The 22115-nt window shown below is 42.6% G+C and overlaps 1 protein-coding gene across 18 annotated transcripts in view; it reads left to right on the forward strand.

Moving 5' to 3' along the window:
* Window positions 1-4111: 4111 nt before the first annotated feature.
* Cdk5rap2 (CDK5 regulatory subunit associated protein 2) overlaps window positions 4112-22115 on the forward strand; it is a 193924-nt gene continuing 175920 nt past the window's right edge. For 3 of the 18 annotated variants that reach the window (XM_087182815.1, XM_087182825.1, XM_087182814.1), the window contains exons 1-3: window positions 4116-4386; window positions 14367-14431; window positions 17176-17243. In XM_087182815.1, coding sequence (XP_087038941.1) covers window positions 4331-4386; window positions 14367-14431; window positions 17176-17243 — 189 coding nt within the window. In that variant the 5' untranslated portion in view covers window positions 4116-4330. Of the gene's footprint in view, window positions 4387-14366; window positions 14432-17175; window positions 17244-22115 lie in introns of all 18 variants that reach the window. The other 15 variants (XM_087182818.1, XM_087182816.1, XM_087182817.1 and 12 more) reach the window with 9 other exon arrangements.

The raw sequence follows: 22115 nt of genomic DNA on the forward strand, positions 1-22115 counted from the left end.
GGTGTTTGGGCATAAGTTCATTAATTCTGGTTAAGATTTATTAATTCGGGCTGGGGATTTAGCTCAGTGGCACCACGCCTGCCTCACAAGTGCAAGGTCTTGAGTTTGATCCCTGGCACCCCCCCAAAAAAATTTATTAATTCACTCTTTCACCAACATTTATTGAACACCTATTACCTGCCAGACACTACGATAGACCCTAGGATATGGAATTAAAACTCCCTGCTATTCAGAGAAGATAGACACAAAAAGTACATACTGTACAATTCCAGTTTTTTATATATATATGTATGAAACATAAATCTTTAGCAACATAAGGTAGATCAATAGTTTGCTGAAGTAGAAGAGATGTAACAACTAAATGCAATGTGGAATACTGGATTGGATCCTGGATCAGCAAAAGGAAATTAATGACAAAACTGATTAAATGCAAATAAAGTCTGTAGTCAGTAGTATTGTCTCATTGTAATTTGTAACAACTATGCTCATGTAAGATGTTAATATTTTAAGAAACTGAAAGTTTGTACTATTTTGGAAACATTTTTCTTTTTTTTTTAACTTTGAGTTTTTTATTTTGTTTCAAACAGCTGGACAAGATATCTACATGCTAGAACCTCTTAACAGTCAATAAACATGTGAATGGCTACTTACATTTATAAAGGCAAAGAGAAAGATCATGATTATCTAATAGGGAACACGAATCTCCAAATAAGTTATCTTATAAAAATATAAAAATTGCTTTTCCACTTTTCTACTACTAGTAAATATGAAAAGAAAATTCACATTTTAAAAATCTGTAGGCTGGTATAGTAAGTTAAGGCCATTATTTTTACATATTAAGTAAGTTGGAAACATTTTTCTAAGTCTGAAGTGATTTCTAAGTGAAAAGCTAAGAAAGAAGGAAAGAAAAAAATGTGACCTATGGCAAATTTCTTTCTCTCTCTGAATCTTAGTTTCTTTGTTTAGTTTTCTGTTACTGTGATGAAATGTGTAACACACATCATGCTGGGAGCCTGTGGTAAAGGAGCTGCTCATTTCATGGTGGCCAGGAAACAAAGAGAAAGAGTGGCCAGGGTCCTAAAGTCCCTTTTAAGAGGCACCTCAGTAACTTAAATTCCCCCAAGTAGGCTTCACCTCTTAAAGGTTCCACCATCTCCAGATAGTCCCTTGGCCTGGGGACCAAATCTTTGACATATGGGTCTTGGGGGAAATTTAAGATCTAAACTATAGCATTCCTCCTCTGTAGAGCTGGGCAATCATCCCATCTACTTCACGTGTCATGAGGAGAAAATGGAACAGTGAAAAGTAGCAATGTGAATGTGTTGATCTGTAAAAAGTTATTTCTGCTGTTTGTAATAGCAAAACAACTGTCTTCAGCTGCTAAAACCAGAAACGTTCCACCCAAATGAAAAACATCTGGGTACAAACTACTTCCAGCCATTTATTGTGAGCTTGTCCAATGAAATAATAATGCCAGCTTTGTGGCAGAATGGCTGTTGTCAAGGAGATGGCTCCAGATAGCCCAAACAGCTGGTGGCAGTGACATCACCTCTAGGCATGGCAGAAAGAAAAGCCAGTGATACAGACAGGGCAAAAGCCTCCGTCTCTAACCATGAAACCACTACTGTAGCAGGGAAAACAACTTCCTATCTAGCCTTTCCTTTGTGCAATTGCTTTATTTTCAGCTTCCAACTTCACTAAAGGGATTTGCATTAAATCTAGGCACATGGTCATGCTGAATAGGGCAATGTATTAATCTTAAGAGCTTCTTATAGGTTCTTTCTTCTTTATAATTTCCAAAGTGTCTAATGAAATAATGCACCATATGACCCTGGCTTTGTCTTTCCCATTTCACACACAGGAAAATCAAGGCAAATCAAAGGGGAAGGGATCCCAAGTCACAGGATAAGGTGGAGTCAGAATCCTGACATTCAGATTTCTAGGCCTGAAATCATATTACCTACATTAAGATTTCTCTCTTAACCACCTTCGGAAGCAGTTACCCAAAGGGTAGAGCCTGATGAACACCTCACTTATATATTGTGTGTCGGGATGTAGACCTCATCTCCTACTCTTAAATTCTAAGGGGGAGAAAAACAAACAAATGTGGAAGACAAGCTGCCTGAAACAGTTGGGTTATTGGATTTCAGAGAGACCTCTGCTCAAATTTTAGATCTGACACATCCCAGTATGGACCTTGAGTAAGTTGTTTTTTCCCTGCCCAGCCTCAGGCTTCTCAAGGATGAGTGAAAGAGTATTACAGCATCCACTCCAGAGGCTTGGTGAAGGTTTAATGAGATAGTGCATGTGATAAGCCTGGCCAGGGTGACAGATTAGATATGCTCAAAAAAATGTAAGACTTCTTTGTTTCCATTCTCAAGTGCTTTCATTTGCTGAATGGAAATTTATTTTCTTAAATTGGGAGGTGATGATTTATAACTCTGCCTCCCTCTCCAGAATAGAGCTGGTTGTATGTTAGTAGCTTTGAAAAAAGCACAGAGAAATCACTTCAGAGTAGTAAGGTCCAGAGAGGTCCAGCCATCTTTCATTTAACAGATTTAGAAACAGAGAGTAGAAGTGGTCTGTCAAAGACCACAGAGTGAATGGCACAGCCAAGGTGGGAATTCTGACACTCTAGTTTCTCTCTTATTGGATATACTCATCTCATGGGTTGAAGTTGGCACTGGCAACAAGTGTCAGTTCTAGAGCTTCAAGGACTGCCCTGCCCTGGAATGCCAAACCCTCTTTCTTTTTCAGCCTATTACTGCTGATTCTGGGGTGCAGATCTATTGAAGATTGGGGGGAAGGAAGAGGGGCTGGTGCAGAGAGGCGTGGGCTTTGTAGATTCACTCCAGTTGCATGTGTGTGTGTATGCACATTCGGAGTAGGGAGGGAAAGACAATGGAAATATATGGAATGATTATTGGCAGAGTTCCTGAAGATATCTCTGGTCATCTTCACAAAAACGTTGCAAATAGGTCTGAGCACAATTTTCCAGACTGACTGAGTCATTCGTTTGACATGTATTTTTAAACATCTGCTTGGGTGGCAGTCACAATGCTAGAAGATATAACAGTGAACAATTCAGATCACAATCCCTGCCCTCATGAAGCTTCCAGTCTAGTGAAAAACAAAGATATTAAAAACAGATATACAATTGCAAATTATGTTAAGTGCTACAAAGGAAAAATACTGGTTGCTAAGAACATAAAGGGAATTGATTCAGATGCCAGCATTAGGGGAGGCCTCTTTTGGAAAGCCATTAATCAATTATTTAATTGAAGGATAAGGAAACCTAAGGGGAGGGGATTGTTCATGATTACAAGGATGTTACCATCTACTGCTCAATTATGTTTTCAAGTTATTTTCATCCAGGACTCTCTCAGAGGCCTACAGAGGAAGAAGCAATACTGAGAGGGGAGGGAAGGTTAATTTCAAAATGAAGCTCTGCCCAAATTATCTAGGTGTTTTGTGGTGGCTGTATGCTTTACGAAAGACAACTAGGGTTAAATAGAACCCTAACGTAGCTGGCAAAAGCCCGTATCTGGATCCAGTTGACAAACTTACTGTGCATTACTTTGGGCCCCAGTTTACTGATTACAAGTGAGTTTGAGTCCTAAGGGTAATAAGGGATCATTAAATGAGAGCTTGGAGGTGGAGTGTGGCTGACCACTTTGCACATATGGATGAGGTGCTCCAAACTAAGTGTGCAAATTACTGCTTTTGCTAGGATCCCACAGGAAGGATTTTTCTAAAGGGAAGCAGCATCTGATTACTTTTCAAAGCAAGGCGGAGGCCATTTGGGTGTATGAACCCTAAAATTTGAAGGGTCATTATGCTAGAAAAGCAAACACTGAATTAGGAATTCTGAGTTACAATAAAGGGCAGTATTCCCATCTCCCGCTCAAATTAACGGACAGAGGCTGGTTTTCTCCCTTAACAAAGATGGCAGCTTCCCCCCCGGTCCCCGCCCAAGTGCCCTCATAAAAAATGGCAGCCAGTTTCTCTTTCCTTAATTTGCCCGAACCAAACATTAACGCTTTGCCCTTAGTTAAAATGGCGGCCGCCAACGCTTCCCTGCCCGGCCTCTGACCCTGGCGGGTAGGCTTCACTGCGCGAGTTTCAGTGAGCCATCCTCGTTTCCGTAGGAAGAAGCGCCGGGAAAGATGGCCGCAGCTGCGGTTTGAATTCCAGCGGCGCCGCCACAGTCTGAACAAGAGCTGGGTTGGAGGGGGCGGGGACCTGGGAAGCCGGGCGGGTCGCAACAGCCGAGGGAACCAGTGGCGCCGCCGCCACCGACACTAATACCAACATTGCCTTTGTGTCCATAATGGACTCCGTGTTGGAAGAAGACGTCACTCTCCCCGGGACTTTGAGTGGCTGCAGGTGCGGCCCGAGCTTTGGGGATTCGCGGTAACTGGGCCGGGCTCCCACTGATGGGGTTTCTCTCTAACCTGGCATTGGGGTTTGGTCTTGAGGGTGTGTGGACAGAGGCAATGTGTGGGGTGGGTTCCTTCGGGCAAGGTCTCTTTTGGGGCCCACCTGATGTTCCCGAGTGTGGGATCTAGGGCTCTCTTCGGGTCCCGCCTGCTGATACTGAGTTTGGGGCCTAGGAATCCTGATCTGCACTACACTCGACTCTGTTTTGGGGACATGCTCTGGAGAGGGTGGGATGAGGGAGAACAGCTTGGGGGTATGCCAACAGTGGAGGCTGTTTGGGGGACAGGGACCTTGCAACACTTGATAATTCATTCTGGTTTGAGGCTTTGCATTCATTATGGGGAGTGTAGTTATGTCTAGACTTTGATTATGGGGTCACACAGTGGCCACCTAGGACAGAGGCAATGGAGTGCAGTGGTTAAGAGCTTTGGCTGGATATGGACAGAACTGCAGTCAAATCCAGCTGTAAACTGACTAGCTATGTGACCTTACTAAAGTGATTTGACCAGCTTTCCCATCTGTAAACTGGGTTGGGGTAATACCTACTCTGTAGAATTAGGGTGAAGATTAAAAGAAGCAATGCTGGCATTAGTGCTGAAGAAATGCTCCTGTATTGTTGTTATTGTTATTACTGCTAATACAGATTGAGTATCCCTTACCTGAAATGGTTAGGACCAGAAATGTTTCAGATTTGGGATTTCTTTTGAATATTTTCATATATATAATGAGATATATTGGAGATGGGACCCAAATCTAAACATGAAATTGATTAATGTTTCACATATACCTTATATACTGTTTCATATACACCTTATATACATAGCCTAAAGGTAATTTTATACAGTATTTTTAATGTGCTTGCACTTTGATTGTGACCTGTCACATGAGGTCAGGGGTGAAATTTTCCACTTGTGGCTGTCATGTTGGCACTAAAAAAGTTTAGGATTTTGGATTTTTAGATTTAAGGATGTTCAATTTGTATTATCAGTAGTGGTGGAAATCAGGGAACAATGACTGAGACTGGCCTTCCAATGAACCTGGCTCAGGTGGTGGTTGGAGTCTTGCTGGTGGGGCTGAGGCCATTTGGAGGCCTGAAGGACTGCTACCCTGCTCAAGGATCCTTTGGTTGTCCTGGGCTTCTGTTTGGAGAGTGCTTAGAAGGAAGAGAGACTGAGAACCTGCAGTGCTTATCCATTTCTCTAGGAACAGGCTATTGCTTTTAGTCCACAGATCCTACTTGAAAATGGCTGTGTTATTTGTTGTGCAGACCAGGTGCTATTAAGAGTGAAGTGGGCACTGTTTACTTTTATGCCTCTTGTCTTAGTTATTTTCTCGTTGCTGAGACATAATTCCTGACACCCACAATTCTAAGGAAGAAAGGTTTATTTTGGCTCACAGTTTGAAGAGACTTCAGTCCATAGTTTTGGCTGGCTTTAAGGTAGAGGGGCATGGCAGAGGAGAAACAGCTCATGGTATGGCTGTGGGAAGTAGAGAGAGATCAAGGGAGGAGGATAGACTCCTCCAGGGCACGCCCCCAGTGCCCCATCTCCTCTGACCAGGCTTCATCTCCTAACATCACATTTAGCTGTAGACTCATCAGTGGACTAATCCAGTGAGGAATATCAAACTCCCATAATCCAATGACCTCCCCAAAGCCTCACCTATGAGCACCTGAGGCTTTGGGGGACATCTAGATATAAACCGTAACACCCGGGTAGCAAGAGAGGCATAAACAGGTCCTACCTTGGGCAAATCTAGGAAATGTTTACTCTGTTTATTGAGAACCTCCTATTGAGTATCAGATGAAGAGCAAGGCCCTTTGTAGCTAGCTCTGGATCCTGTGGAAGTTCATCCCATCGTGTCCCTTTCTCTGCATATGACTACCTCTTCCTCTCGCCTGGATCGTCCTGTCTTCCTTCACATCTCTAATAGACCTTACTACTACAGCTTGAAAGCTTTTAATTCATAATCTTATCTTCACAGGCTGCTATTTTATGCCTTTAATCTTTCTTATTGCCATTAGATAAGGTTCATTCTTTGAAACAGCTCTTTTCTTTAGTGTTGATTGGCTAAACACTTGGGTTTGGGGACCCAGACCTAACTGGGTTCAGTCCCATGTTCTGCCACTTAACAACAGCCCTGTGATTTGGGGCAGGTCTCATTCTCTGAGCCTTATTCTGTCTGTCTGTCTGTTTGTCTCTCTCTCTCTGCAGTTCTGGGGTTTGAACCCAGAGCCTTTGCACTGAGCTGTATCCCAGGCTGCTTTTGTTTTTTTGAGACAGGATCTCTTTAAATTGCTATATTGCCCAAGCTGGTGTCAAACTTGGGCCTCTTGCCTCAATCTCCAGAGTGCTGGGATTACCGGCATGTATTACCCGACCTGGCTGAGCCCAGTTTTCATCATCTATAAAATGGGTTAAAGCCCAGGGTTGGCATAAGAATTAAAATGACTCTAAAAGGGCTTAGGCCAGTGTTTGACCCAGGGTAGCTCCTCAGCACATCGGCAAACATTCCCTTTTCTTTCTCCTGCCTGCCTTTACAGAATCCAAGTGCTGAATACATTCCTGATAACTAAGGTTTTACCTATTTTACAGTCTCAGTGGCTCCTTGCCACCTTCAGAATGAAAGTCTTTCATAGGACTTCCAGGGTTTTTCATAAGCAAGCAAGGGACCACTACAGCGCTTTCTGTCCCTTATGTCTTATCCAGGCTACTTAAAGCAGGTAGCACTCACACCCTTAATCCTGGTCCCCTTGATGCCAGCATTGCACCATGAACCAATCCCAGTGATACACACTCTGGATTCAGCCACCCCTGAAAAAGCCTCACCTATGACTGCAGGAGGCTTTGCGGGGACATCTAGACACAAGCCATAATAGTACCTTTCCTTATTTCCCATCCCTGTCCCTTCTCCAAGCCCTTCACCCTATGCCTGGGTGCCAAACTCTTTGTCATGAATGATCTTGCCATGTTTGTTATCAACAGGCCTGTGCACTTGCTGTTTTGCTCCCTGGGTTACCCTCTTAATTCCCCTTTGCCTTATCAAGGCCTATTATTTTTCAGGGTTCAATTTTGGTGTCACTGCTGGAAATCTTCGCTGCCATTCCCAAGCCTCATCTAGGCCCTCTGTACTGTTCCTGATAACTTTATCTGTCACTGACCCTACTTGACCTCACCAAATCTTATGGAATGGCACTGTCCAGTGTATGTAATTTGAAATTTTCTAGCAGCCACCCGTAAAAACAAAAACATTTTTTTTCTTTTCTTACAGTGCTGAGGAATCTCCCAGGCCCTCACTCTGTGCTTGGCCAGTGCTCTTCCACTGTTAGCCAGAACACTGAATTTAGCAATACTGTATATTTTATTTAGATGAATATTTCCATATGTTATTCTAATTTGTAACTAATAGAAAAATCATTGGTGAGATATTTCGCTTCCTTTTTAATCTTACTAAATCTTATATTTCCATATATTATTCTAATTTGTAACTAATAGAAAAATCATTGGTGAGATATTTCGCTTCCTTTTTAATCTTACTAAATCTTTGAAATTTAGCAAGAATTTTACACTTATAGCACTTTCAACTTGGACAAACCACATTTTAAGTGCTTAATGGATTCCTGTGGCTAGTGGCGTCTGTATTGGACGCTGGCGGTATTGGTTGTTAACTAACCTGTTGCCCAGATTTGAGAGCAGGGACTGCATTTCTTTTGTCTTTGTAAATATAGTTCCTAACCTGGCCTCAGGGTCTCAGTGACTGCTAATCACTGAATAATCAACCATCCTTTGAGGTGATAGTTTTATCCCTTTGTTAAGTGGGACCACGAGGCTCAGAGAGCTGAAATGCATGGTCTTGGATCACCTGAAAAGTACATGGAGTCAGGATTTAAAATTCATGCTTACTGACTTCAGAGCCTGTTCTGCCTTCCAGCTAGTTCTCTCAACCAATTTGGACTGAGGGGTTTCAGGGGAAGATCTTGTAGAGCTCCTGGACTGAAGAGGTTCTTAAAAGAGTGTCCAAAATATCCTGAGACACAAGGTCTCCATCACGTGCTAACAATGAAAGAGAGTAATCCCTCAGATAAAATCTCACCTTTTTATTATAGTGTGCTACTTTCTGAGTACTCTTCTGTTTGGTAATTTCCAAGCCCTAGTTTTAAAGACTAAAACCTGTCGTTCAGTCTGTTCTTAAACTTTTGTTGAAATAGGATAGTGTGTGTCAATCCCTCCAAACTTTGTCACCTAGGAGTGCCTAGGACAGCTTTGGCTCTGGGAAAATATACACCCAAATTCTGGCCCCAGGGACCTTGCCGAAGCAAAGACCTTTCATTAAGTTCCACCTGGTGGTGTGGAAAGAACCTGGTCGAGATGGCTAGGTTGAGATGACTAGGTATAAATCCTGGAACAGCCAGTTCGTAGGTTTATTGCTTTGAGTAAATCACTTAACCTTTCTGAGCTTCTTTTTTTTTGGTACTGGGGCTCGAACTCGGGTCCTTGCGCTTTCGGGGCAGGCAGCAGCACCGCTAAGCTAAATCCCCGGCCCTCTGAGTTTCTTTTTAATGATAATCCCTGTTTTATTGAAGGATATGCAGATGAAGTGAGAGCATATAAATTAAGTGCCTGGCACCACTGGAGAGTGTGAAATGTTAGTTTTATTATACCGATGCCTGATGCACTGTTTCCCGGACAGGATCCTCTGTGTCACAGCATTGTGCACTTCCCCCTGTGTGTGCCCAGGAGCCTGCCTTTGCCCACTGTGAGCTTCCTAAGATCCAAGCCCAGGCTTATTTACCTATGAGCAGTTCAGCACATGGCCGTTAAGTGTTTTCTGCTATAACAGAAGTAGAAGGTCAGGAAAATAGGACTGCAATTTCCCGGGAAGGCTTGATGGTAGTAGGACTGCTGCCTTGCATTGAGGGTCCTCCTGAGATGTGACACATGAGGAGAGCATTGGTTTGTTCTCCACTATGTCTTAGCACCTAGAATTGTGTCTAGCACATAGGAGAGGCTCAACACATATTTGTTGAATGAATTGATTTTGTTCACTATCTTTTTGAAAAAAATGGAGACCATGTGATATAGGCCCCATATTTAGTAGTGAAATACTGCTTTGTGATCACTGTGAAAAGTAGTGCATGCAGACCATCCACTGGCATAGCCTTTCTGGAACTCAATTTGGCATTATCTGTTAACATTAAAAATTATGCCTGTGTGTGTTTTAAAAAAGTTTTATTAAGATATAATTTATAGCCAGTAGTGGTGGTGCATACGTGTAATCCTAGTACTCTTGGAGGCTGAGGAGGAGGTTCACAAATTCAAGGCCAGCCTGGGCAATTTAGCAAGATCCTGACCAAAAAAATAAAAATAGGGCTATGAATGTAACTCAGTGTGAAGGCCCAGGGTTCAATCTCCAGTAATTGAAAAGAAAGAAGATATAATTTATAGGCTATAAAGTTCACCCATTTAAAGTATACCATTTAGTGTTTTTAAAAAAAATTTATTAAGAATATTTTTTCTTTTTGTAACTGCAGATTGAACCCAGGGTCTCATACATAGTAGACTAGTGCCCTACCACAGAACTACATCCCAGTCCTTTGTATTTTATTTTTAATCTATTAATTAATTAAGCAGTACTGGGCCGTGAGCCCAGAGTCTTCACACTAAGCTGTACCCCAACGCTGCTTATTTTTTGTTTTAAGACAGTCTTTCTAGTTGCCCACGCTGGCCTCACACTTGTGATCCTCCTGCAGTAGCCACCCAAGTAGCTTTTGGAACATTTTCATCATTCAAAAAGAAATCTTGTCATCAGCCATGCTCCCCATTCTTGCACTCCCCGTGCTCCCCTTCTCTCCCCTACAAAGCCTAGAAATGGTGTCTTACAACATGTGAGCTTTTATGAGGTTCATCCATGTGGTAGAATGTAGCTGTACTTTTTAGTTTGTTGGTTTGTTTGTTTTTTGTTTCTTTTGGTACCGGAGATTGAACTTGGGACCTTGTGCTTGCGAGGCAGGCAACAGATGTATCTGTACTTTTAATGGCTAAGTAATATTCTTTGTACCCATTGTCTTAGTTACTTTTCTCTCTTGCTGAGACAAAATGCGCAACACCCAAAGTTAAACGGGAAGGTTTATTTAGCTCACAGTTTGTAGAGGTTTCAGTCCATAGCTGGCTGGCTCCAAGGCAGGGTGGGATGGCAGAGGGCAGTAGAGCATTGAAGTAGCAAAGATGCAGGAAGTGACAAGCTACAAGCAGTGACCCTCTTTCTGTCCCTTGTATCCTTTCAGGCTATCTACCATTACGGTGAGTAGGACTCACACCCAGTGTGGGGCAGCCTTCATCCTAGCATTGCTCCATGAATCAATCTCAGCATCACACCCTTGGTCCCAGAATTACACACCCTGGATCCAGCCACCTCCCAGAAGCCCTACCTATGACTGCAACAGGCTTCAGGGGGACATCTAGATACAAGCCATAACACCCATCTACCAAATTTTGTTTATTCATTCATATTGATGGGAATTTGAGTTGCTTTTACTTTTTGTCTATTATGAATAATGTTGCTGTGAACATTTGCTTCTGTACAAATTTTCACGTAAATATGTGTTTTCACTTGTCTTGGGCATATAACTAGGAGTGGAATTGTTGGGTCATTTGGTTAAATCTAACATTTTGAGGAACTCCCAGAGTCTATTCCAAAGTGGCTGTACTGTTTGTCTCTCCCACCAGCAGTGTTCGAAGGTTTTAGTTTTCTTCACATCCATACCAACACTTACAATAGTTTGGGTGTCTTTTTGACTATAGCTGTCTTTGGAGGTGTGACATAGTATCTCACTGTGAAATTGATTTACATTTCTGTAACGACTAATCATATTAAATATCATTTCATGTGCTTATTAGCCATCTATATGTTTTCTTTGGTGAACTGTTCATTCAGACCCTTTGCTTGCTTTAAAAAATGTATGTTTTGACTCAGCAATTCCACTTCTTGTTATCTATCCTAGAAAACCCTTATACTTGTGCACAGTGGGGCCTATCAAAAGATATTCATACAGCATTGTTTGTAAAAGAAAAACTTGGAGACAAACTGAATGTCATCAATACAGGATTCGATAAATACACGTCCTTTCAAATGTCTTTCAGACTGTGTCCCACTGGTAGCTCGTGAAATTCAACTTAATAGGTTGCAACTGATTTTTAAAAAAGTAGAATAGAATATAAAATATTTCAAGAATTAAGGAATTCTTTTATAAATCATGGTCAATAAAATTTGAAAAAACCCACTGCTATGGAATGCTTTGTAGGAGTTAAAAATTGAAGCCGAACCATTTGTATTGTCATCAGGACAACTGTAGAACACATTGTTTTAGAGGAAATGTGTTGCAGAATAATATATGTGCTTTGATTGCACTTGCTTTCCTTTTAAGTAAAAAAATGATGTCTTTATGTCTGTGAATAGACTGAGACTACAACATCTGAAAGGAGACATCTTACATCAGTGGTTACCTCTTAGGAGGGGACTGAGGAGTCATCTAGGAGAGCTTTAGATTCATCTGTAATTTTTGTGTGTATATTTTTTCTAATTAAAAATGAATATTGAAGTGATGAATTAAGAATAATGAAATGAATTAAGAGTAGAATGAAAGAGGAATTGTTAAAAGACAAACAAAAGTGCATTTGTTGATGTAGTTTATTGTATGTGAGGTCCAGCTCCATCCACGGCTTTTGTAACACTCTCAGTGAAACATGTGGCTCTTGTTGGATTTGTGGTGTGGAAGGACAGCTGTAACTGGCAGATATAAGCATGGAAAGAAATTGCTTCTTTAGGGCAGCAGTAGTGCCAGATAGGAGGTCATGGTAGTAAAGCTCGGGTGAGACCTTTCATTCACTCAGCAAACAGTTGACACACAGCAGTAGCCATGGAAGTGCTCTGCCTGTGTCTGTTTAGTCCTCACTGCCACTCCCATCCCTTGGAGTAAAGGGTTAGGGGACCCCATCTTCCTTCTGAGGCTGAGTGAAATCAGAATGGGAAGAGAGCTGTTTGGGCTAGAGGTGTGGGCAGAACTGACTGAGCTATGCAGATGACAGAGATACAGAGCATTTAAAAGTGGGCAGGTAAAGCCTAAGTGGAAATTTGGCAACTTCACTTATTGCCTGTTTGAGGCTAAGATCGAAATCTTTGGCTTTGTCTGCCAGGTACTTTTCAGGTGTGATTGACCTTGGCTTGTGTTATGGACGGGCCATTTCAGCCTGTGGAAGTTCATGTAATGGCTGTAGTGGAGAAAACCCCAAAGTAAGAATGTAAGACTGGACTCTAGGTCCAGTGTGTGATCTTGGGTCTGTGAGCCATCATGAAGTTGACTTTTAATTTTTAAAATTCAGTTTAAAGACTGGATGTTATTTTTGGAGTGATGCTTATGGGAAGAAATTGAAAATTATAGAAAATGAGATGGAGGAAAACATCTCTCATTTCCCTATACATGATTGTAAATAGTATATCTTCTTTGTCTTATTATGTATTTATGGCCCACCTAGTTCCAAAAAAGGATTTAGGGTGATTTTAGTGTACATGTATATATATATTTTTTATGTTTGAGGACATATTCTATTTAAATTTCCCAGTTATCTTTTTTTTTGCCTATGGTACTAGGGCTCAGGCCCTCACATATGCTAGGTAAGCACTCTACTCTGAGCTACATTCCCGGCCTCCAGTTATCGTTATAGCACACACATTCTATGTAGTCATTTTACTGATGTTGAACTTTTAGGAGTTTTCCAGCTTTTTGCTTGATTTGGAACCTGAAGGTCACATTCTACCTCTGGAGTTTGGTCATTAGGAAAAATTGTCCAGGGAGCGCAATGCTTTTGGATTTAGAAGCAGGAAGGAGCAAACTGCCAAGAAGTGATTCTGAGCATTCATCCACTCCTGGTTTACAGGTTGGAACAGAGAGCTATTCCTGGGGTTAGGTTCTGGACTTGGGTTTTCTCTGCCATGTGACTCTGGCTAGGACACTGAAGTTGTCTGAGCTTCAGAGCCTTCTTTTGAAAAATACATGGACCCTCAGGGACTTGGGCAGTTCTAATGGTGGTAGGTATTTTATAAATTATAAAGCACAGTATGTTTCAGAATGACAACGATATTTTGCTCCCATTTATGTAGTGCCCATAATATGGGAGGTGTGCTGAGCACTTCTTGTTTGGTTGTCAGTTACTCTATGAAATAGCTGCTGTTCTCCCTTTTCAGCTGAAGAAGTGAGGCTTGGAGATGAACATACAGAGCTTAGAATAGAATCTAGGGTAGTGTCTGTTGTGTTAAATCATATCACCAGTTAGGGTTTACTTTTCTGTTAGTGTCTCCAAATCTACACTGTACCTATTTATATAATTCAACCAGTACAACTTCTTGGATCAGAGAATTCTGTGTTTTTGTTTGATATTCATAAAACTTTTGATTGTGTTGATATATTAATGATAACAATAATGATGACAGTAGTAACAAGTGTCACTTATTTAGCTCTATGTGCTAGGTGTTTATATACATTAAGTCATTTATATACATTAGTGTGATATCCTCATCTGACGGAGAATGATAGGAGACTCAGAAACCTCAGTAGCTTGTACTTGGCACCACGCCTCTGCACCTAGCACGTATTTGGCACATAGGACATTTGCTGTGTGAATGAGTGAGTGAGTGAATGGGTGTGCTGCAGGTCACCAGCTACGGAGTGTTGGAGCTGTGACTCAGTCCTAAAGCCAGACTCAGCCCCAAAGCCTGAGTTCTTGAGCTCTGTACTTCATGCCTCCCAGGTAGCTCGGCTGTGTGGCTCATGTGGCCATGGCCTGCTGGTTGTCACCTGCAGTCCGGGCATTCTTAGCTGTCTCTGTTGTTCAAAGACAACCTCATCTCTTATCCTGTGTGTTCTCTCCTAGTGGCCTTGTTCCTCCTTTACCAGATGACCAGAATAACAGCACCAGTGCCGGCTTGGGAAATGGAGGTAAGTACAAAGAGCTGGGCATTCTCCTGAGGAAGAACAAGGGTTGTAGACATTAGGTTGTGAGCACCTTGAGGTCTGATACTGGGCTTCCAGACTGGGGGCCTGCAGCTTCCCTGTCCCAGCACACAGTGGGTGCTCAGCATTTTACGTTCCATGTAGTACTGATTTGCTCTCCACCTTATTTCACAAACACTGGACTAGAGCAGTTAACAGACTGTCCTTCATGGCTGTTTTTTCCTGCTGCCAACTATAGGGTTCAGCCAGTGTTTGCTGAACTGAATGACTTCGGGGAGGCTGAGATTGAATTGGTGAGTAGACCCAGCTTGGGGCTTCTGTTGGTCTCCACTGCTGAGTGCCAGAGGCCTAGGAGTGCTGCCGTTTGGACTTCTGTGTGCCAAAGCCTCCCTGGCAGGCTGCTGGATTCCATTTGCCGGCTGAAGTCCAGCATTCCTACATGGGCTTGCCCTTTGTACGAGTAGCTGCTGAGACCACAGGAGATGTCACTGAGTAAATAAGCAGTGTATTGTATTTAAGCTGGATTATGAGGAGACTTTGCAGTTTGGGTCTGGCTAAGCATGCCTCATAATTTTCATTGTGAGAACAAGCAAATGCTATCCTAAGTGCGTGTGTGGGTGGTGCTAATAATTAGCCTTGTTGAAATATCTTAGAGATATTTTGACTTGTGTTTTTTTTCTCATCTCCAAAGTGGTATTTTCCAAATGAAGTTTTTGTGTATCTCCTTCATGCCAGACTCAGCTGAGCACTAGGATTCACCTTTGAGCATCATTACCTTCGAGCTAAGAACACAGACAAAAGGTTATGAGAAAACATATGGTCAGTGTGAGGAGTGAAGAAGTGTTAGGTGCTGTGAGCAGTTTACCTGGTAAGAGTCAGGCGAGAGTTTCCTGAGAAACTGCTGTTGGAGCTGAGACTTGCAGTAAGACCTAGGTAGGGAAAAAGGAGAGGGCAAGTATCTCAGATGACAGACAGGTGACAGAAGAGCCCAGTCGAGGAACAAGAAAAACTCTGCACCCTCAGCCTGGTGCACAGGGCTCTGCACAGTCTGCCCAGCCCACTCTTTAGCCTCTTTCCCCATGGCCACTCCCACCTTGTGCCTTTGTCTGGGCTGTTTATTCCTCATCAGCCTGGTGCCTCCTTCTGCCTCTTTAGGATTTAGCTCAGAGCATCTTCTTTGGCTTACTTAGCTTTGTTTTTTTCCTCTCTGAACATTATGTATTTCACTTCCTTTTATTTATTCCTGTTGGTTACTTTAAAAATATCCAGAATCAAACCAGTTCTCATCCATTTACAATCTTACATCCAGCTCCAAACCACCAGGATCTCTAGCCTGGATTATCTCATTATTATCCGACTGGTCCTTTTGTTTTTCTCCTAAGTTCCTTATAGTCTGTTTTCAGCAAGGCAGCCAGAGGGAGCCTGGAGCAATGAGTCTGCTCCTTTTACTCCCTAGCTCAGAATCCTCCAGGGGCTACTCAGTCCATAAGAGAGCCTGCAAGGCCAGATGCAGTCCTTCTTCCAAAACCTCTTGGAGTTCCTCTTCCGCTGTGCCCTTTGTTGATCTCTAGCCATTGCTTCTTGGCTGCTCCTCGGACCCACTTGGCATGCTCCCTCCCAGGATTCTCCCTGCACCTGGAGTGTTCTTCCCCAAGTAACTGGCTGCTTCCCTTCAACCCTGCAGAGTGGCCTTCTCAGTGAGACCGTTGTCCTTGATGACCTTATTTAAAATTGCAGTCCCCTCCCCAACCCTGGGTTTCCCATCTGTATCCACTTTATTTTTCTCCATAGCATTTTTATCTTTGAACGAATTATGTAGTTGCCCCATTATTTTGCTTATTGTCTATCTCCTCCCTCTAGGATAGAAGCTCCATTTGTTTCCTGATCCAGCCACATCCAGAAAGCTGCCTGGCAGAAAGTAGGCTCTCAGTGCAGCTTTGTTGGGGGAATGAGTTCATTCATTCACTCCACACGTATTTACTTAACATCTACAAGGCACCAGGTACTCTGGTTGGTGTGATAACAGTTTGTTTTCCTCTCTGTCTTGCCCACTTGAATGGGAAGGATCAGTGTCTCCTTCACCATTGTTTCCCCAGCACTCAGGATGGTGCTTGATGCAGAGCAGGTGTCTAATAAATGTTTATTGAATTAAGGAAGCTGTGGAGAGATTGGTACTGGCAGTTTTTACTCAAAACGGGGATCAGTTTCCCACCCACTGCCTGCTTTTGGGAGTAAAGTTTTGTTGGAACATGGCCACTTTGTTTGAGTTGGCTATGGCTGTTTTTGAGCTGCAGCAGAGGAGCTGAGTAGCTGGTGACAGGTTTTAGGCTTTGTGTGTGGCCTGTAAAGCCTGAAATACACATTGTCTGGTGTTTCAAGTAGTTTGCCAACTCTTGCATCAAGTCAGTTAGACATGCTTTGTTTCAATTACTGACATGTGAAGATGAGGAAGTACCTGTTTTGCCACATGCCCAAAGCATTTTCTGGGTTCATCCTCTGACACACACATTTACACTGGGGCTAGTTTAAGTAATTCGTCAGCATTTGAAATAAAATGGCTTAGAGCTTTCTCTGGTCTCAAATCAGTAAATCACAACAGGCTGAAAATGTCAACAGGGTACTCTGTGGAAGCTCCGTATGTTTTCTCTTCTCAGGGGTAGTCCCTAGTAGGAATGCTGGGCAGTTTGCATGCCATGACGTTTTCCTTTGTCTGTTTTGCCTTTTTATAGTGCTCCCTGCTGCGTCAGAAGAAAAGGTTTCTCCCACCAGAGCACGGAACATGAAGGACTTTGAAAATGTAAGTGGAGATATGAAATTATTGTTTCTAACAAATCATGTCTCCTGCTGCTGTCCAGCCAAACCCAGGAGGAAGTTGTGTTTTATAAGAACTAAGCTGAATAATGCTAGAGGTGGGAGGAATGCCAGGGCCTGGGCATTTTCCGTAGATTGTTCTGTCCATACACAGTCAGCCTTTACTGGTTCTGACAAGGTTAAAGCAAATTCCAGCTTTGGGTACTTGGTATATTTCTGGTGTTCTGAAGATGAGGATGTTCCATATTGCACAGTTGAGGGGAGCTAACATCAAGGGCCTCACGATAATGTAAGGCACCTTCTTTACGGCCCCTGCTTGGTCTTTGCTACAACTCTTGGGGTATTTCGTATATCCCTATTTTAGAGATAAGGGATCTTCAGATGAGGAGAGACTCATTTATGGGCATGTACTATGTAAAGGGCGGAGCTGGGATTTGGATCTAGGTTTTTAATGATTCTAAAGCCATTGTTGTTTGTACTGCTTTGTGGCTCCCCATTCATTTTGTAGACTTTGTTGCTGTTGAATGGAATATGAGTAGCCTGCACACAGTACTGTGTGGCAATTGTCTGCGAATGGATTACTTGGTAATAGATTTGGTTTCAATGCTTAATGTCTTCCAGCTTTGTGTCATTCATTTGTTAATGGAGGAGGTTTCATTGTCAAGTAACAGGAAAATAAGGTTATTTTCCCAATTCCAATTCTCTTTAACAAGTTACCTGCTCAACGCTCTCATTTATCTTGGGAAGAATTAGACCCTTCTTCATTTGTAACCAAATGAAATCCATACTATGCAAGACACAGGAGATATTTATCAGAGAGAAGACAGAGGACACAGAGAGAAGGGCGCTCCACAATTATGTTTCTCTTCCCCAGTTGTCGTTACAGAACAGAGTGGTGCTGTCTCTGGATTTAATTTAGAATACTCATTACTGCTAATAGTTATCTGCAAACCACCAGTGACCAATTGAAGAAATGACTTGTCAGATCTCTAATGGAAACAAGTAATTTTTGAGCTTTGGGTTGTTATAATTTCAGCAGTACAATGCGATCTATGCTGTGGGGTCTGGGGCCTCAAATGAATGAGATTTGATTATTCCACATCGTGTATAATTAAAATACGGTCTGCTGTTAAGTGGTTGTTCCTGTTTTATCATAAGAGTAATAATAGCTACTGTTTATTGAGTTCTTGCCCTGAGTTGGGCACTTTGTGTTCTCTATATACATTCCTTTAATATTAAAGCAGCTTTCTAAGATAGAGAGCTATTGCTTATTTTTGAAGGGCACAGTTTTAAATTTTATTTCTAGATGGGAAGATTTAACAGCATTGTAAAATTTGGGTTTCACATTTTGTTATCTGCCTTTTGAACTGGAAGGGATCCTGAATCCCATCCCTCTTTGTTCTATATAGGAGAAACTGAGGCCCAGGGACGTGAAGTGGCAGAGCCATTCTCAGAGACAGCCTGTGCTGCGAGGCTCACAGCTTCTAGAGCCAGACTGCCTGTGTGTCCACTGCTGCTTGGTGACCTTGGGCCACTCTGTACTTGCCTCACCTTTGACATGGGTGTAGTGAAGGTGCCGACTTCACGGAGCTCTTGGGAAGATTGACGAGTAAAGCATGTATTTCTAGCATAGAGTACATTCCATGTGCTAGCTGTTTCTCCTTCTTACTGTTATTGTCATTTTTCCCTACTCTGCCATGTGATTCAAGTGTCTCTTGCCAAGACTGTTCTTGGTGGCCTAAGTTCTGTTTTACTTGAAGGTGAGGGAGAGCTGTCTATGCCAATGTGTTTTAGGATTTATGTTTCTTCTTTATGACTGTGGTCCTTTGGCTGCTGTTAGGTTTTTATGGCATTGATATTTTTTACTGTAGCATTTTCAAGAGCAAATTCTGCCGCTGAAATTGAAATGACCACACTGTTTTCAATGTCTCCCTTCAGGTCTTTTATAAGTCACTGAAATTTTTCATTTGGCCTCAGCTTCACGTAGTAGCTGAGGTTATAGATCTTTGTGTGGCGGTAGACTGAACTTTCTGTGAGATGCTTATAGGAAGTGCATTTGGCATCTAAAAGTAATTTCCAGTCAGCATGCATATTAAAGGGGGCTAGAATACCTTTGATTTAAAGGGGAAACTTGTGATACCTCTATTCTAATCTTAGCTGACTGATGTCTGAACATCAGCAGTTGTATTTAGTCCCTAAAGAGTTAAAGTCATCATATTATAGTGATACATACACATTCATATTTATATTAGCACAGTTTATAATAGCTAAATCGTGGAAATGGCCTATATGCCCATCAACAGATAAATAGATAAAGAAAGTATGGTATTTATACACAGTGGAGTACTACTATGCCACAAATAAGGGCCAACTTAAGGCATTTGTGGGTAAATGGATGTACCCTGAGACCATAATGTTAAGTGAAGTAAATCAGACACAAGCTTAAATATGGCATGGTTTCCTCTTATGTGAGAAAATCAAAATATAAAGAAAGAGCAAAATCAAAGATAGATAATAGGAAGTAGGGAGATCTTTTTCAAATGGAAAGGGGGACAAGGTATGGGGGAGGGGGGAAGGGAGGGAAGGGACAGGGGATGGGAAAAAATTGAAGAAAAAAAATGGAAATAGAGCTTTTATAAATGGGAAGGGGACCAAGAATTGGAAGGAGCAGGGAGGCATAGATGGAGTAGAGGACAAAGAAGGAATTAAGATGTGTTATGTAAATGTTCCAGCTCCCCATGATAAATGTAAACATTATGTACTGCAAATGTGTACTAAGAAAAAAAGTAGTTGCATTTAGTGAGGGTCTAATAAGCCAAAGGCCCACTTGTAGTTTTGCTCCAGCTCATCCGTTCAATAAGCAGTTTCACATATATGACCTACGCCAGTCTGACCGCCAGGGGCTTGGAAATGTGTGGTGGATTAAAAGCAGGTAGTTTCCCTGATAAGAGGCTCAGGGTCCAATTGGGATGATGGAGAGGAACATAACACAGTGATACAGTGAGGTAAGAACCAGGTGCTGTGGGGCCACGGAGGCCGGCCTCTGAAAGACAGGGAGGTCAGGGAAGCCTCTGGGTTAGCCGCTGCCTGAGTCAGGGCACTAGGGACAAGTAGGGATTGGGCAGACGGAGAGGCCTGGGAGAGCGTCGCAGGTATAAGCACTCATACAGGACTGAGTGAGCACAGCAGAGCCAGATGAGCTCAGGGAATTGTAAGTTCCCTTTGGTTGGATTGAGGCTCTGTGAGGGAAATGAGCCCACCAAAGCAGGCAGTGGCCAGATCTTGCACGTTCCTCAGGGTTACAGTGCTCGCTTTTAGTTTTATCCTAAAGATGAAACGAAGCAGTGATGGGTGTTAACATGGGGAGGGAAATGACCAGAACTGTGCTTTCAGAGATTACCCAGGCTGGCAACTGTGAGGAAGAGTTTGGAGGGAGTAAGCCTGGTGGCAAGGTGATGAAGCAGAAGCTGCTGCAGTGGGGTGGGCCAGAGGGAGGAAGGTGGGAGCCAAGGGGCTGCAGTCAAGAGATGTATGGAGGCGGGCCGGGCCTCACACTGGAGGAGCTGCAGCGCGGACGTGCTTTCTGCTCATTCGACACATGGGGCCTCGGAGCCCCGAGGGGTGGGGTCTGATTCAGGTTCTGAACCCAGGCATTCTGGCAGCAGTCCTTTCACCCTCATCTCTGTGCTGTGCATGTGCTCACTGATGTGTGAAGTCCACACACCTTCCTTTGGGTCTTTAAACTGGTGATCCATCGTTCATTAGGGCCCTCATTAGCTTCGAATGTAATCACTTATGTGGAAGGCCTGGCGGTGGGAAGTTGGTGAGTCAGTTTCGTCTTCAGTAGAAGCCTCCTCACTGGTCCTTTCTAGATGGTAATGTCGTGGGCAGCTCCTTGGGCTGAAGGAGGCTGGGCAGAGGTAATGTTTTGGGAAGCCCTGTGCTTCTCTGCTGTGACCTGTTCTGGACACTAACCTCTCTCTCTCTCTCTCTCTCTCCCTTTATCAGTATATAGAAGAATTTAATTCTGGCTTTTGACAGGGACTGACATGGATAGTTTTTCATTTCAATACTAATAGAAAGCATTATTTAGTGTCCAAAATATTTCATAATAATGTGCATTAAAATGAATGGGTTGGACCATAATTTACATAATTGCCTACTGTAGCACATTTCAAGTTGTTTCTCATGTATCCCTATTACAAACAAAGCTGTGATAAGTATCCTTGTACATACATCTTTTTCCAGTTATGTGATTTTTTTTTTTAGGATAATTTCCTAGAAATAGGCTTTTTGGATGTGACAGGTTTTATGTGTAAATTATATGAAACAGTAGACACTACAAAGGAAGATTGATTTTGAGTGTACTCTCTTAAGAAACTGAGAAAACTCAGCCGGGTGTGGCTGAAACATTTGTTACATCCTGTTCCTACCCAGATCTCTTTGTCTTCATCCTTTGCTTGATTTTCTCATACCCTGATGCCCAGAGACAATGGTGTTCATGTATTGTGGCCCTTGTTCCTGTTTGTTGAAAATTCATGCTCTCAGCTCAGGCAGATTCGAATGTCTTATATGATTTGGCAGGGAATTTTGCATCTTTTAAGTTTGCTCTTAGAGCCAGGCATGGTGGTGCACATCTGTAATCCTAGCGCTTGGGAGGCTGAGGCAGGAGGATTGCAGTGAGTTTGAGGCTGGCCTGGACTACGTAGTGACTTCAGGGTCAGGCTGCACTACATAGTGAGACTCTACCTCAGAAAATCAAAATCCAAACGAAAATATTGCTCTTTGACATCCGTGTTGTGAATTACTTTTTCACAGAGAGCAGTACCTCCCCTGTTTGTATAACCATGAAGCTTTC

This window comes from Heterocephalus glaber, unplaced genomic scaffold, assembly GCF_053883595.1.
Source record: "Heterocephalus glaber isolate CG9 unplaced genomic scaffold, H.glaber_assembly_v1.0 deba00001479, whole genome shotgun sequence".
Lineage (NCBI taxonomy): Eukaryota > Metazoa > Chordata > Mammalia > Rodentia > Bathyergidae > Heterocephalus > Heterocephalus glaber.